The sequence below is a fragment of the Schistocerca piceifrons genome, chromosome 7 (assembly GCF_021461385.2).
Source record: "Schistocerca piceifrons isolate TAMUIC-IGC-003096 chromosome 7, iqSchPice1.1, whole genome shotgun sequence".
Classification (NCBI taxonomy): Eukaryota; Metazoa; Arthropoda; class Insecta; order Orthoptera; family Acrididae; genus Schistocerca; species Schistocerca piceifrons.
The window spans coordinates 236,686,838-236,703,185 of record NC_060144.1 but is presented as its reverse complement, the minus strand read 5'-3'; the positions used below and the strand labels follow the sequence as shown (position 1 = coordinate 236,703,185).

The window sequence follows — 16,348 nt, the reverse complement described above, 5'->3', positions numbered from 1 at the left end:
TTTTGGCATGCAGATCTCGGTGCCCAATGTTCTAGTAGATTTAATATAACTGGGTCAATAAAAAATGTACTCACCAAGCGGTAACATGAGAAAACACACACAAAAGTTATGGAGATATGCAAGTTTTTGAAGCCAGTGGTTCCCTCCACCAATGGTATTGAAGGGAAAAGAAAGGGGTTGAAGTAAAAGTACTGGTGAGGCTTAGGAAATGGGGAGCGGCACGAAAAAGTCACCTAGAACCCTGGGTCAGGAGAGACTTATTGAATAGGATAAGAAGGAAACTCTTTCTTTCTCATCCTGTCTGGTAAGGCTCCCCTGACCCAGGGTTCTGGGTGACTTTCCCATAATTATCACCATTTCCTAATCCTTCACAATCCTTTTCCTTCATCTCTCTTCCTTTCCCTTCAGTTCTTCTGCAAGAAGAAGGAGCCACTAGTTCCAAAAGTTTGCACATTACCCTAACTTTTGTATGTGTTTTATCCTGCCACCGGCAGGTAAGTAGCCTTTCTTACCTGTTTCGTCATATTTTCAAAAAAAATATTATTTTCATTCACACATTTTAGTGGATTGTGTTCTAAATTCTGACAAGAGGGCAGGAGCTAATTTGCAGACAGATTTGCCCTCTATCTCAATGATACAAATGATACGACTTCAAGATTCTGCGCAATGTTCAACTTCTTCCCCAAAATTTAAGGGAACTTTGTAACGTGTTATCAGGGTGTCTGACTCATGTATGTATTTTGTAAGTTATCAGTGAGCCACATATACCTATGTCATTATTTTAGCTTTCCTCTTGTATAACTTGTGTTTTAATTATCGATTTTAGAACATCTGACTGTATTTACATTATCTTGAAGTTTGTGAGCTAGTGTGATTGTGTGAGTGACTGTGAGTGAGGCTGTTAGATGATTTAGTTTCCTTGTCATCCTGAATCCTCCCCTTCACCACCATCTTTTCTGACCTGGACAGATGGGAATTATCTTTAGAACATGTTCTCTGCTCCCAAAATTAACCCCTCCCACCCCCCACCCCAACCTGTGGTAATCTAATATCTCCAAACCCTCCACCAAAGAGTTTCTGTCCCCTCTGTCCTATCACCTCCTCCCCAAGTTATGTCCCCTCACCCTCATGGTGTGCCGCTCCATGCCAATTCACCTACCAGACTTCTCCCCTTCTGTGATAGTATTTTCCACTCCCAATCCCCCTCCCAGTGTCTTTACACTACACCTGACAACCTTGTCCGCTGCCATCAAGTCTCTCACAGACAGTGCTCTTCTCTTCCCACACCTGTACCCTGCTATATCCCTCTCCTACCCTCTCTTCTCCCCATTTCTGATCACTGATTTCAGTGAACACAACAGTTGCATTTTGACCCCAACAGTCAGAGATAGCTGTCACGTGTGCATGATGTGTGCCTGTTTGTATGAATATATGTATGTTTTCTGTTCTTAAGAAGGCTTTGACCAAAAGCTCAATGTGTAACAGTTATTTTGTTATGCCTGTCTGCAACTCAGTGTGTCATTTTTACGGTGAGTAGCAATCTATCCTTTTTATAATATTGTTGATATTCCAACCTGGCCTTTCCATTGTTAGATATGTAGTTTAATTACACAAGTACCAAATGTACAACATATTTTTTCTACTATTACTGCTACTAATACTGTTAGTGTTACTTCCATTGTCACTGTAAATGTGTAACTGTTGGTGATGTATTTCAAACATACTTATGTAGTTTTCGTATTCATTGAAAGTGAATTATATTTTATTTTCAGATGCAGTCACTGTGCTGATAGAGATGGCAAACAGTTACTCTTTCTTGTAAAGAAAGGGACTGACTCAACGTTATTATGGAAGGGAACTGTTAAAATATTGTGTGTAAAATTTGACCCTTCTACAAAACAAATCGAAGGGCATAGGCTCTTCAGCCTCGGTGACTTTTTGAAAGTAAGTGTTAGTTCAGTTTCCTTTTATTTCACTGTATTGCATTGCCTTCAGTTCACACAGAATTTACCATTACTGTTATGCAGAAGGGCATTTAAAATTTCTTCTAATGCAACTTTTTTTCTGCAAAGTATAATTCAGTGCTGTATAGCCAAATTTCCATGTCTAACAGGTACAATGTTCTGCCAACGGGCCACATTGCCAAAATGTCACACCATTGGACACAAAGATACACCCATAAATTTCTTTCATCGATTACCCTGAGAGGAAGTGAACAGTCACAACCCTTTTCTTGTTTTAGGTTTGCCGGTCTCTACAGAGTCAACTGCTAGTAGCAGAGCAAAGCAGTGATTGTGCAACCAACCAGCCAGTGACTGGAATGGAAGTTAACATAAGCCAGCATAATGGCAGTACCTCTAATACCTTTGAAAGCTCAGCATTAATGTCAGAGTCACATAGTTTGCCTACTCAGAGGTTAATTAACACATCCATGATACTGGAGGAGAGAGCCACACTTACAAGTGGTGCTAATGATTGCTGCATTTGTTTGGAGAGAAAACCAGATATAGTTTTGCCATGCACTCACAGCTACTGTGTGGTTTGTATAGAACAGTGGTAAGTTGATTGCTAATATACAGGCATTTGAATGTAGTGGGTATGGCTGTAAGTATTTTATGTCTGGTTGAAGTCACTTTACTGGATGACCACCATGCCTCTTCACTCTTCCCCAAGAAATTGTTTTTTTTCTGGAAATATGTTAAGACATTTTTATCTATCCTTTCATTGTTCTTCTACTTTCCTCTATTGTCATAAATGGTGATTATCTGGGTAGAGGGGAAAGGATTGTCACAGCAAGAGGGAGCGGAGGAAACTACATACAACTAGCCCAGCTCGGGTGTACTGCTCTTCAAATAACAGTGGAGGAGAATTATATTATTACAAGACTAGTAAGCTTTGTGCCACAGATGTTTGCTCTAAAATTCATATTTAGAAGCCTAGCTATGAAATCCACAATAACTGGATAGCTCAGTGTATGAAATAACTTACTGTCCTTACCCTACCTCTATGGTTTGCAACAAAGGAGTCCTCACATCTTACTCTTTTTTTCTAATTATTGACAAATTCTGCTCTCTGAATTTACATCTATATGTATACTCCACCAGCCATCTTATCATGTGTGGCAGAAGGTAGTTATGGTACCACCCACAACATCCACCCCCTCCTTTCTCTGATCCATTCACAAATGGAGCAAGGAGAAAATGCTTGTTTGTGGATGTCTGTATCGTTTCTAATTTCTCTGATTTTCTCATCATGATCATTTCACAAGGAATATATGGGAGGACACAATGTACCGACTGATCCTTCCTGAACTGTACGTTCTTTGAATTTTAACAGTTGACTTCTCCATACATCACAATGCTTCTCTTGTAGCATCTGTCAGTGGAGTTTGTTGAACACCTCTGTAACACTCTTGTGTTAACATAATGATCCCATAACAAAGTGTGCTGATCTTTGTTGGATATTCTGTATCTATTCTATTAATCATACATGGTAAGGGCCATAGACCAATGAGCAAGCCACAAGAATCAGTCAAAAAAGTGTGTTGAAATTATCTCCTTTTGCAGAGAAATTACATCTCTTTAAGATTCTCCCAATGAATCTTTCCTTAAAATCTGCTTATCCTGCTGTTTGTTTTATGCAGTTAGCCCATTTCAGGTTAGTGATTTATAGTAGGTACTATATCTAGTAATTTTTCACCAATAACGTAATCTAAGAGGTGCAACTGCCAGTCCCAACAGCCGTTGCCAATCTCCTGTGGGTCTTTGTTCTCATTGTTACAGTCTTCTGGCATTGCAACCAGTCATGGGGCCTCCATTGTTATATTTTTTTTTCCCCGCAGCTTCACCCGCAGATGCATTTGACACACATAGTGAACTCAACTCCTCCTCCCCCTCTGTTTCATTTCTCCTTCTGGCTGTCCACCTCATCTTCCCACCTCTGTCTGCCTTATCTCCTCCTCCCCACTCTCTCTGTCTCATCATCTCCTCCCTCACTGCTCCCCCCCTCACTGCTCCCCCCGCCTCGCTGCTCCCCCCCCCGCCTCGCTGCTCCCCCCGCCTCGCTGCTCCCCCCGCCTCGCTGCTCCCCCCGCCTCGCTGCTCCCCCCCGCCTCGCTGCTCCCCCCGCCTCGCTGCACCCCCCGCCTCGCTGCTCCCCCCGCCTCACTGCTCCCCCCGCCTCGCTGCTCCACCCCCCCCTCGCTGCTCCACACACCCCCTCGCTGCTCCCCCCCCCCTTGGTGCTCCACCCCCCCCTCGCTGCTCCCCCCCTCGCTGATCCCCCCCCTCGCTGATCCCCCCCCCCTCGCTGATCCCCCCCCTCGCTGATCCCCCCCCTCGCTGATTCCCCCCTCGCTGATTCCCCCCCTCGCTCATCCCCCCCCTCGCTGCTCCCCCCTCGCTGCTCCCCCCCTCGCTGCTCCCCCCACCATGCTGCTCCCCTCTCGCTGTTCCCCCTCCCTCCCCCTCTCCTGCCTCTCCCCTCCCCCTCCCCTCTCTCTCTCTCTCTCTCTCTCTCTCTCTCTCTCCCTCCCCCCTCTCCCTTCGTCCCTCCCTCTTTCTCCCTCCCTCCCTCTCTCTCCCTCCCCCCCCCCACTTCCTCTGTAACCATATCCTTTTGCCCCACTCTCTTTTCATCAATTTCCTCCTCCCCCTCACTCTCTCAATCCCCTCCTCTATCATTCTCAACCTATCTCCTGACATGCTCATTGGCTTTTGTAGCCCCTGCATATAGTTCAATAAAGCAGGCTGATACTACTCCCACAACACACCTGTCATGTAGGGCAGGCTACACACTAGAGGCTTGAAAATCTTTTGTTTCCATGGCAAGGTTGTACCACATCAGGTGGGAAAAATCAAAATCAAGATAAAAAAGCAAAGTGACATTGGTTTTTAATTGCCCTGGGGGCAAAGACCACATAAAAAGCAAAATTACATTAGTTATTAATTGTCTTGAAATTGGTGCAAGACTTGTTCAGTATGCTCACCCTGTAGTCTGCTCTAAGTTGAAATCTAGAAACAGTATGTTCCACAACAGATTGGAGTAAAAGATTCCGGTAGTGTTTGCAGTGACAGTACAGGTAACAAAACATACAGGACTCATCTCCTCAAAAAAATATGGCCCTATGATAAGGAATGCTGTCAAGCCACACCATACAGTCATCTTTACAGAATGAAGTGGTACTGGTTGATGTGCATGCAGATTTTCCATTGGCTATATACTGGAATTCTGCATATTGATATGTACTTGGAGATGGAAATGGGCTTCATCTGTCCACGTAATGTTCCATTACCTTTGATTGTCCACTTCCATTCAAGCCATAAATTCCAGAACAAACATTTGTCTTGCTGCATGGTCAGCCGGAAGCAGCTCCTGAACACAGATGATCTTGTAAGGATAGCAATGCAGGACATTTCATAGGCTTTTGTACACCATGCTCGCGGGCATGTCCAGCATTCAGGCAGAGCCCTGTGCACAGCACATTTGCACACCACCAGTCAGTCTCTACGATGATGTGGCCATGGCTTCAACAGACATTGGATCACCCGCTTTCCTCCCTCTTCTACATTGCACTTTTAAGAATCTGTCTCTTCGAATTTTGTAATCATTTTTTCCAAACCTTTAGCAGAAATCAAACCAATGCTTTTTCCATATCCTGGACTTCTGCAGGGCTACTGGCACCCAGTCACCATTCTTGTAAAAGACTTTTACCAGCAGCACATGATCCTTCATAGGGACAATTATCTTCCACATCTCAGATGCAAACTGAGAAACAGCTGTGTGCTGCACATCTCTTGGTGTGCATCTTCTGACACTTAACAGTACTGTTTATTGGTCCGATTTCCGTTAATTGTTTTTCTTTTTTTCATGGTATTTCCCCCTTCATCAATAACATGCTGTTGAACTTCGATGTCATTCTGGACAGTGGTTCTATTTCTACATAATTTTGGCACTGGAACTTTCATTATGGATGCCCTTATCTGCAATAGTCTCATGGAGCCTCCATTATTATCCATTAAATCATTAATTTGTTATCTGTATAAAACAGAGTGTGTGTATGTGTGTATGTCTCCTCCCAAATCCCTGAACTGAATCCAACCAAATCTGGGACAGATAAAGCAGGCAACACAAGTATCAGCACTGTGGGTTTAATAACCTCCTAGCCCCAAAAGGAGTGGAAACAGGGCAGAAACATATTTTCTCCACCTCACAGTGTATAGGCTGTTCTGCATGACAGGCACGTTGTGGAGAAAGATTTTCCATTGCCTGATTGACCTGCTTTGGAGGGCAGGCTACATGTTGGGGGCAAGAAACAGTTTTCCAGCTGCAGGCTTCCCAGTGCCAGGAGAGGGGGGGGGGGGGGGGGGGAGAGAGAGAGAGAGAGAGAGAGTCAATGAAATCTGGCACAGAAACAGCAGACCTCACAAGTATCACCAAATAGCTCTGATAGGAGTGAAGATCTGGACAAAAACGTGTTATTTCCAGCTCGTGGCATATAGGCTATTGCCTGCTTTGCATTCAGCCTACATTTCAGGGGCAAGAAATGGCTTACCAGGTCCTGAGATGTAGGCTGCCCTGCATGATAGGTTTGCTACGTAGTTTCGGCCTGCCTTATTGACCTGCTTTGCGTGGCCATCCTATACATCAAGGTGAAATAAATGAGTTTCAATCCCCTGGCATGTTGCCTGCACTGCATGACAGTTGTGTTGTGGAGTAGTATTACCTGAGCTTTATTGAACTGCACTGCAGGGACAACACTTCCTAATGAGCATGGCTGGGGACAAGTTGAGATTGATAGTGAGTGGAGGTGGGGAGGTGCATGTAGCAGGTGGATGTTGTCAAGGGGTAGTGAGCAGGTGGAAAAGGCAGGAGCTGGAGATGGAAATAGGGAGAGGAAGGTATGGTCAGAGGGAGGGGGAGGAAGATTATAGTCAATGAGAAGGGATGGAGGAAATGCACAAAGATGGAGGAAAGAGGAGATGAAGAGACAGAGAAAGTGAGGAGGAGGAGCAGACAGACAGATATGGGAGGGAGGAGGAGATGGATAGACAGAGGGAGGAATAGGTGACATTACAGAGGAGGAAGAGGAGGTAGAGTTGAATTCAATGTATGTGCTGAATGCATTCGCTGGCGAAGCCTCGGCAAAAAGGCTGGTCTATAGCTATATATACATATAACTGCACTTATGTATGTATGTATGCGTGTAACAACTCCTCCCAGTTGCCTGGACCAAAGTGGACTAAATCTGACACACAAACTCCTTGCCCCCAAGAGGAGTAACATATGGGCATTTATAATGGTCTAGCTCCAATATTTATGGACACACAGATGGGTTTTTAAGACCCCACCATATAAGGTGCCCTGTGATGTGTCTTCTGTGAGAATGGTATCAACCACCCTTATCGACCTGCTTTTCAGGGTAGCCTACACTCAGTGGGCAAGAAGTGGTTTTCTAACTCCCAATGTGTAGGCTGCCTGGCCAATAGGCATGTTGTAATGGGGTAGTATTGGTCTGCTTTATCAGCCTACTTCGTGTGACAGCCTACACATTGCAGGAAAAAGGATTTCCAAGCCCTTTCCAGATAGGCTGGCTGCTTGAAAGGTGTGTTGTGAGAGTAGTACCAGCCTGCTTCATTGAGGTCTTTTTGCAGGACTACATATACAGATGGGCCTGCCTTAGGGAAGGATGAGATAGAAAAGGTGCAGGTGGGATGGATAGGGAGAGGAGGTGCAGCAGGGGATGAGAGGAGGATGAGGTAGGAGAAGATGTAAAGACATAGAAAGGTTGGGAAGAGGAGATGGACAGAGAGAGTGGGTGTAGTTCGAGACGGACAGATTTTGGGGGGGAGGGGGGGTGCTGATGGGATGGTCAGATAGGGAGGCAAGGAGATGATGGGTGTAGAGCGAGGAAAGGAGGAGATGTACCAAGGGTACATTATATGTCATTATATGTGACACATGTATGCAGACAAAGCTGCAGGGATGGAGAAAAGGTCTGAGAGAGAGAGAGAGAGAGAGAGAGAGAGAGAGAGAGAGTGTGTGTGTGTGTGTGTGTGTGTGTGTGTGTGTACGAGCAGAGCATATGCATATAGATCAAGAACTGTCCCTAGGTCCCTAGACCAAAGTGAGCCAAATTTGACACACAAACTCCTTGCCTTGATAGGACTATCATAGGGGTGTTTATAACTTGTAGCTCTAGTATTTATGGAGATACAGGCGCGCATGTTATTTAGGGCCGTGCCAAATAGGCTGCTCTGCACGAAGGGGGTGTTGAGTGGGAATAGTATGGACCTGTTTTGTGGAGCAGCCTGCATGTCAGGGACTAGAAACTGTTTTCAAGCTCCTGGTACATAGGCTGCTGTATATGACAACCACTTTGTGGGAATAGTAACAGCCTACTTCGTTGTCCTGCTGTGCAGGGTCTATACACATGGGTGGGCACAGCTGGGGGAAGCTTGAGATGGATAGAAAAGGGGATGAGCACAGAGGGGGGAGGAGAAGATGAACAGACAGAGAGAGGAGGAGGAGGAAGAGTTGGATGGATAGAGGTGGGAGAACAAAAATGGACAGAGAGACAAGGGTAGGAAGTGGTGGACACAGAGGGGGAGGAGGAGAAGGTCGCAATTTTAATATGCCCATACTTTGATTGAATTATGTTTTATACATTCTTTGAAAATGTTGTTATCATGTTAATTATATATTGCTATTATTATTTCAGTGAAATTGTCTGTATACAGTGTAATATTGCTACAACTGATAAAACAGTAGAAACAGTCTACCAAAGCTATGCAGATTCTAAGCCACATATAATCGTATAATAAGTCACAGCTGCAAAATACTAACACGAATTCTTTACAGACGAATGGAAAAACTAGTAGAAGCCAACCTCGGGGAAGATCAGTTTGGATTCCGTAGAAACACTGGAACACGTGAGGCAATACTGACCTTATGACTTATCTTAGAAGAAAGATTAAGAAAAGGCAAACCTACGTTTCTAGCATTTGTAGACTTAGAGAAAGCTTTTGACAATGTTGACTGGAATACTCTCTTTCAAATTCTAAAGGTGGCAGGGGTAAAATACAGGGAGCAAAAGGCTATTTACAATTTGTACAGAAACCAGATGGCAGTTATAAGAGTCGAGGGACATGAAAGGGAAGCAGTGGTTGGGAAGGGAGTAAGACAGGGTTGTAGCCTCTCCCCGATGTTGTTCAATCTGTATATTGAGCAAGCAGTAAAGGAAACAAAAGAAAAATTCGGAGTAGGTATTAAAATTCATGGAGAAGAAATAAAAACTTTGAGGTTCGCCGATGACATTGTAATTCTGTCAGAGACAGCAAAGGACTTGGAAGAGCAGTTGAATGGAATGGACAGTGTCTTGAAAGGAGGATATAAGATGAACATCAACAAAAGCAAAACAAGGATAATGGAATGTAGTCTAATTAAGTCGGGTGATGCTGAGGGAATTAGATTAGGAAATGAGGCACTTAAAGTAGTAAAGGAGTTTTGCTATTTGGGGAGCAAAATAACTGATGATGGTCGAAGTAGAGAGGATATAAAATGTAGGGTGGCAATGGCAAGGAAAGCGTTTCTGAAGAAGAGAAATTTGTTAACATCCAGTATTGATTTAAGTGTCAGGAAGTCATTTCTGAAAGTATTCGTATGGAGTGTAGCCATGTATGGAAGTGAAACATGGACGATAAATAGTTTGGACAAGAAGAGAATAGAAGCTTTCGAAATGTGGTGCTACAGAAGAATGCAGAAGATTAGATGGGTAGATCACATAACTAATGAGGAAGTATTGAATAGGATTGGGGAGAAGAGAAGTTTGTGGCACAACTTGACCAGAAGAAGGGATCGGTTGGTAGGACATGTTCTGAGGCATCAAGGGATCACCAATTTAGTATTGGAGGGCAGCGTTGAGGGTAAAAATCGTAGAGGGAGACCAAGAGATGAATACACTAAGCAGATTCAGAAGGATGTAGGTTGCAGTAGGTACTGGGAGATGAAAAAGCTTGCACAGGATAGAGTAGCATGGAGAGCTGCATCAAACCAGTCTCAGGACTGAAGACCACAACAACAACAACAACATATAATCGATATCTTATGAACACAGTAAAACACAACAAAATGCACCTTGATAATTATTCATGAAAATAAATATGCTTTTAGCTGTCACTAGGCGTTATGTTCCTAATCCTATGCGGTGCTACAAATACCAGTGTTTTGCCCACAGTTCATGGACATGCAAATCGTGGCTTTCAGCATTGAAGATTTTTGTGGGGGCACAAAAAATGTCACATTTGTGATATTATCTAGGTAGCTGCTTACTTTCTGACCAATTTCTTTAATGAATGAATTCTTCTGCAGCCATTCCTGAAACCACACTGATTACGTGGACTGATGATATGTGGAAATTAAAATCTTACCCTTCCACTGTTATAATTTATTTTTTTTTAGAAAATTTATAACTGTGAGGCAGGCCTAGAGTTTTATTTGATCTTTTTACTGTTTTTACCTCAGTATATTTGCCAGTCATTAAAAGATTTAATGATTATCAAGAAGAGAGAATCTGCAAATCCATGATAGATTATTGTTATTATTTTGCTGAGAACCACATGCAATCCTACAGAAATTGAATTTCTGAGAAATGTTTAATAACATTAGAGCTTGATAAATGGGAAAATTTAGCCTGGACAGTTTCTCTCTGTCATTGTCAGATTTATTTTTGGTGTCAGGACGTTTACTGTTACCTCCATAAGCATATTCTTCATTTGTAATGTTTCACACTCAAATTCATTTTGTTATCTATGATTTTTTTAGTGAGACTTGTCTCATACTGTTATATAAGGGAAACACTCTTTACAGATAAGTTCTTGTAGTTGCCATTTTATTCATGTGTTGAAACCTGGCCTTGTGACGAAGCATTCTTTTCTCAATATAAACTCTTCCCCATTTTTGTAACCAAAATTCCTACTTTTTGAGTTGTGCAACCTCACTTTAATTTTGGTAGTGATACAAAAAGGGCGGCATGATCTGATACTCCTGCATATAGAATTTTTTTTCTGTTACACTGTAGTTAAGAGCTACTAACAGTATAGTAGTAGAGGTTGCAGCGAATGCTACTATTATGGTATGTCTGTCAAAGCTTAGATTTAGCTCATTTGTGGCTATAAGTTTGTTTAATGTGAAGTATTGTTGTCATCAGCTCTAACTTATTAATTGGAGTCAAGGGATACAGCAAATGCCAATGTTATCAGGTTGTGTTCTATTCTATATATTCACAATGAGATAACTGTTGTATACATCATGTGAAGTAGCACCGTTACAATGCTTAGGTAGGCAGCTAAATGAATTTCAACCTTTGTATTGAACAATTCCTCTGAATTGCAGATTGCAGGTAACATTCTGTCAGATATAACCGTAAACTAACATAAATTCTTACCAAGTCAATAAGTTTTAAAGTGTCATAGAATGTTGCAACTCATAATTAATTATAAATATGGAAATTTTTGAAGGAGGTTGATGATATTTCACCAGTTTCAAATTTTGAGAAGTCATTGATGTACAAAACTTATGAAAAATATACTGTTGCAAATCAGTCAGTCATGACTAGTAAAACCAAATGCCTAAGCAGTGGATATATAGCACTAAAAGAGTTGAATTTATTTAAAAATTTAATTCAACAGTACTGTCTCAGATGATAGCAGCATTTTTCGGACAAACAAAATGACTTTCACAGTCGTGAAGGAACTGTTGTATTCTAGATTGCTGTAAGACATGACATACTAAAGGCCAACACTTACTGTGTGACATTGAGATGTTGCTACTAGACTTAAGTTGTTAGTTTCTTCACTTTGATCATTTTCATTCAGCTGCATCACGTCCTCCTGTATTCATATGACAAGTGAATTACAACTCCTGAGAGAAGTTTATGATCTTTGATTTCTCTCACTTTTTTTCCATCATGCAGCTCTGTGTTTTCATATGTCATGGCAGTATTTAATCTGTGCCGTTCGTTTACAGGAATGTAAATCACAAGACATGTCCCATATGTCGTGAAGCGTGTGAAAGTACTGATGACAGCTGGGTTATTTCTGAAGTACCAGGAGCCCATGAAATAAATGAAGCAATATGTTCAGCTCTCATGGGATTGCCCTCAACATCAGGCACTCCAAAGTGATGCCTCTGACTGTCCAGCACTATCATGTCATAGTTATGAAATAAAATGCAGACAGAATACACCTGCACGTCTGTTACACGTTTTATGTGTAAGAATGATAGATATGGTTTCATGACCATGAATGGTATGGCCAGCTAGTAGAAATGGAATAATTTTAACAGGTAACTCTTGTTATATTTGACACACATACAAATTTGTAAAATCGTGTTACAGAAACCCAAATCTGAAGTGAAAAGTAAAATTATAATTAATCACTTCTGCATATGTATGTACTGCAGATCCCAAGCTATTTGAAAATTCTTAGAAAAATTGTCATGGAAAAGTGAAGAGAAACTCACTCATTGGTGTAAATATTGTGAATTTTCTGATTATAAATTATTTTGACGTCATACATGTATTGAAGAAACTACACAAGGGATAAAAAATTATTCCATTTTACATTCAATGTTTTAATTTTGTTTCATTATATTCATTATTTGCCATAAACTTTTACCCCCAGCAGTAATATTATTTACCATTTTTCTTTATTCCTCACATTTTCTTTGCCCTTCCTTTTTTCCTTGTAGTGACTATTGTGGTAGCGGTTTGCAAGTGTGTTGAGTTTCCAGATTGTGAGTCATGACTATATGTAAGAAATCAGTATTAAAAATATATATATTATTGTGATATACCCAACACTGACAATGTAGTGGATTTGTCATTTGGTGGAACAGATTATTTCTTGCCCACTGTTAATGAGATAAATAAGTGACACGAATAAATTGTATCACTGACTGTTCATCAAGAATTTTGCATATGTTTGTACAAACCTTCTATTGTAACTGCCATTTAGTGATGAAATTGGACATCATTATAAAATTTACATAAATATGTAAAAGTGTTCAAAGTAGGGTTTTCTTGAATGAGATTTTCACCCTGCAGCGGAGTGTGCGCTGATAGGGTTTTCTTCCTTTCCTTCTAATGTAACTTATGAACTTACAAGTTATTTATGGTTATGATGAATATATGTATTTTTGAGAGTACATCACTTTAGTCGGGTTTAAACAAACATTTATCTTTCTGTGTATGGTAAACAGAAACACTAATGATAAATTTTGTGAAACAGGGAGGTTGCTAACAGTAATTTTCAGAGTTTGTATGCTGCTACCTGTTCACAAGAAAATATTCTAAATACAATCATATTTGTTCGGAAAATAGATATGTTTAGTAGTAGTTCTTAAGAGGCTTCACTAAAATATTGAACAGGGAAGGCACAAGAGTGCGGTCGATGAAGAAAGTACCAGTATCCCCTTGCCCTCCTCTTTCCCCTCACCCTCGTATTTCTCCTTGCACTCCTCTTTCCCCTTGCCCTCCTCCTACTGCCTCTTGCCCTCCTCATTTCAGTCTGTCTGTCCCTATAAGACAATCAATTTTGCATTTTGTTATTGTATTAGTTAGTATCACAGCTATGATGTATTTGCCCTGACATGACTATTTGCTGTAATTGACGTGTAACATTATAATCATTCTCACCACTGCCACAGCTGTGTGAGCTGGGGAAAGGGGGGGGGGGGAGGGTGAGAGAGAGAGAGAGAGAGAGAGAGAGAGAGAGAGAGAGAGAGAGAGAGAGAGAGACTAAATTGAAAATGCAATTAATAAATGTCTGATTTGCCATCAGAAAATTCACAGAAGCATTAGTGTATGATCTTAGGGCACTCTTGAATGGTATATATTATCTACTTCTCTATTCTAAATTTGCAATTTGCTGAGAAAGTTGCATCATTTATGCAGTTTATTTATAAATTTCCTGTTTTCTTAACTGATTGTGGTATCTGCTATGGTGACACAATATTAAGGAACATGCACTCCGGGTGACTGAAAGGGCCTTAGCCATCAGCACTTTCAAGTCTTATTAAAGTTTAAATCTTAACTCCATTGGTGTTCAGCTGTTATGAGAGATGGCTATGTCAAATAAATTCACCTTCATGACTTGATGCTCTAGAAGGGCTTTGTGGCCCAAGAGTTTTGGCACCACCCCCTCACCCGCATGACATTGTCCCCATCCTCATCCTCCAAGTGCATTTTTCACAGTAAATGGCAGGTGGTCACATGGTGACTGAGGACACTTATAAATTGTGTGTCAGTTGATTTTGTATTGTCAGTAATGGTGTGCATTGAGTCATGAGGGATGCTAGTTTTGCTATTTATACTATTCTCATGCTTTCAGGAATTGTGACATTGAGAATTCTAATAATGTGGTATATTGAGATTGATGACATCTGCCCACTTTGTGTGTTGTGGAATAACAAGATGTTCCTTACTAAAAATAAGCAATATACACACAGGAATAGAAGCTTCTGTATCCTCCTCCTGAAGAAAATAGACTGGCGAGGTTTAGGAAATGGAGTGAGTTACAGAAAGTCGTCCCTTTGAAAACATGAGAGTTTATAGGTGGAATATAGGAGAAACCTAATAAACAGTATTCTGTTGAAGGTCATGAAAGTCATGACCTCAATGCCTGTTCCACCACATGTGCCATCTCATCCTTGCCCAGCCCCCAACACCAGTTTCCTGAACTCCACAGGTAGGAACTGGCGTTATAACAAGTAATTAGTCCTCACCAGCCACATGGCCTTAATTTCTGTTAATTTCTTTGGTCTCAGAATTTCTTCTCAGTAAGTATTCCTTTCTTCACTACCTTTTAGTTTTGCTTTCTGCTCTTATTAACTCTTGCATAATGTTTTGTCAGTAGTTTCTATCTTGCTTATTATCCTATCTTCCACCTTCAGGCTCTTTCAAATCTCGTCTGGTGCAGTCTCCAACAATCAGTCTTTCCTTGTGATCCATCCAATAAGTCTCCCCTGACCCCAAGTTGTGGGTGAATTTTCCAAAATTCTCATCATTTCCTAAACCTCGCCTGTTCTTTTTCTTCATACCTCTTACATCCTCTTCCACTCTTTCGCCAGAAAAAGAATAATAAGAAGAAGAAGCCACTGGTTACAAAAGCTTGTACATTTCCTTAACTTTTGTATGCATTCACTCCTGGCCCCACTTGCTGAGTATTTTTTTATTTATTTATTTTTATCTGTCCAATTATATTTTCAAAAAATGACTTTTTTTATGCACGCATGCACACATGTACACGCACGCGTGCGCGCGCGCACACACACACACACACACACACACACACACACACACACACACACACACACACACACACACTTTTCTTGTCATGCCCTGAACTAAAGAATATTTTGCCCCGCTATCTACATACACACTTATGTGTATCTTCTGCAAGCTGCTGTATGCTAGAGGAAATTACTGAATTTCTGTCCTGTTTTATTCACACATGGAGCATTATGGAAATGACTGACTGTATGATTCAGTAGAAGGCTTATAGTCGTCGCATACAGGTTTCCTAAATTTATAGATACAGGCAAGACTCTTTGAACATCTCATTTTACAGTTTCATGTCGTCTGTACTAACCTGTTACTTATTACAATCCTAGCAGTATGACCGAATTCATTTGCCTACATGATAAGAACTCCAGAAATTTAGGTGCCTCTTTCCTACTACTAAGTTCTCATGTTCATTTTGTATCACTATTTTATATTATCTTCCAGTATTCAATGTGACAGACTCCAGTAATTTACCATTAAACTTATAATCAGACACCACAGTTAGAGATCTTTGTAAATCATCACACAAACAGAAATACTGTGTGAATTTGCTTACAAACAGCCAGTAATGACTCTTTCTGTAGACAGCAGTATCATCAGTGAACAATCTTAGTGTGTCTGCAAAATCATTAACTAATATTAGAAACTTAAGAGCTGATCCTTCAGAATTTCGAGGGAAAATTTATGGCTTACAAGTTTTGGATTTGGAGCTGATTTTCTCTTTATATGATACTACAAGAAGTTCACTTTCCTTTGTCGGGAGTCGGCATAGATTTTGTTGCTGATTGGTTGGACTCCAACCATAGAAAGCAATGAGATCTCTGCTCACCACATGATAAAGACAACTATGGAAGTTGTTGCAATATCGTGTAAAGAGAAAGTGACCATGACTGCAAATGCTGAAACTACTAAAACCAACACTAGAGATGCCCTGTTGTTTCCTGACAGTGTGGCCTCCTGTGTAATGTGCTGGGTTCCGTTAGTTAAAAACTGTCTGGGAGTAGTGTG

The 16,348-nt window shown here is 41.1% G+C and overlaps 1 protein-coding gene across 1 annotated transcript in view; it reads left to right on the top strand.

Moving 5' to 3' along the window:
* The window catches only part of LOC124804887 (RING finger protein 141-like), a 47,773-nt gene extending 34,862 nt beyond the window's left edge, over nt 1–12,911 (top strand). The window contains exons 2-4 of the mRNA XM_047265256.1: nt 1,773–1,944; nt 2,243–2,556; nt 12,025–12,911. Coding sequence (XP_047121212.1) covers nt 1,773–1,944; nt 2,243–2,556; nt 12,025–12,181 — 643 coding nt within the window. The 3' untranslated portion in view covers nt 12,182–12,911. The remainder of the gene's footprint in view (nt 1–1,772; nt 1,945–2,242; nt 2,557–12,024) is intronic.
* Nucleotides 12,912–16,348: the final 3,437 nt, after the last annotated feature.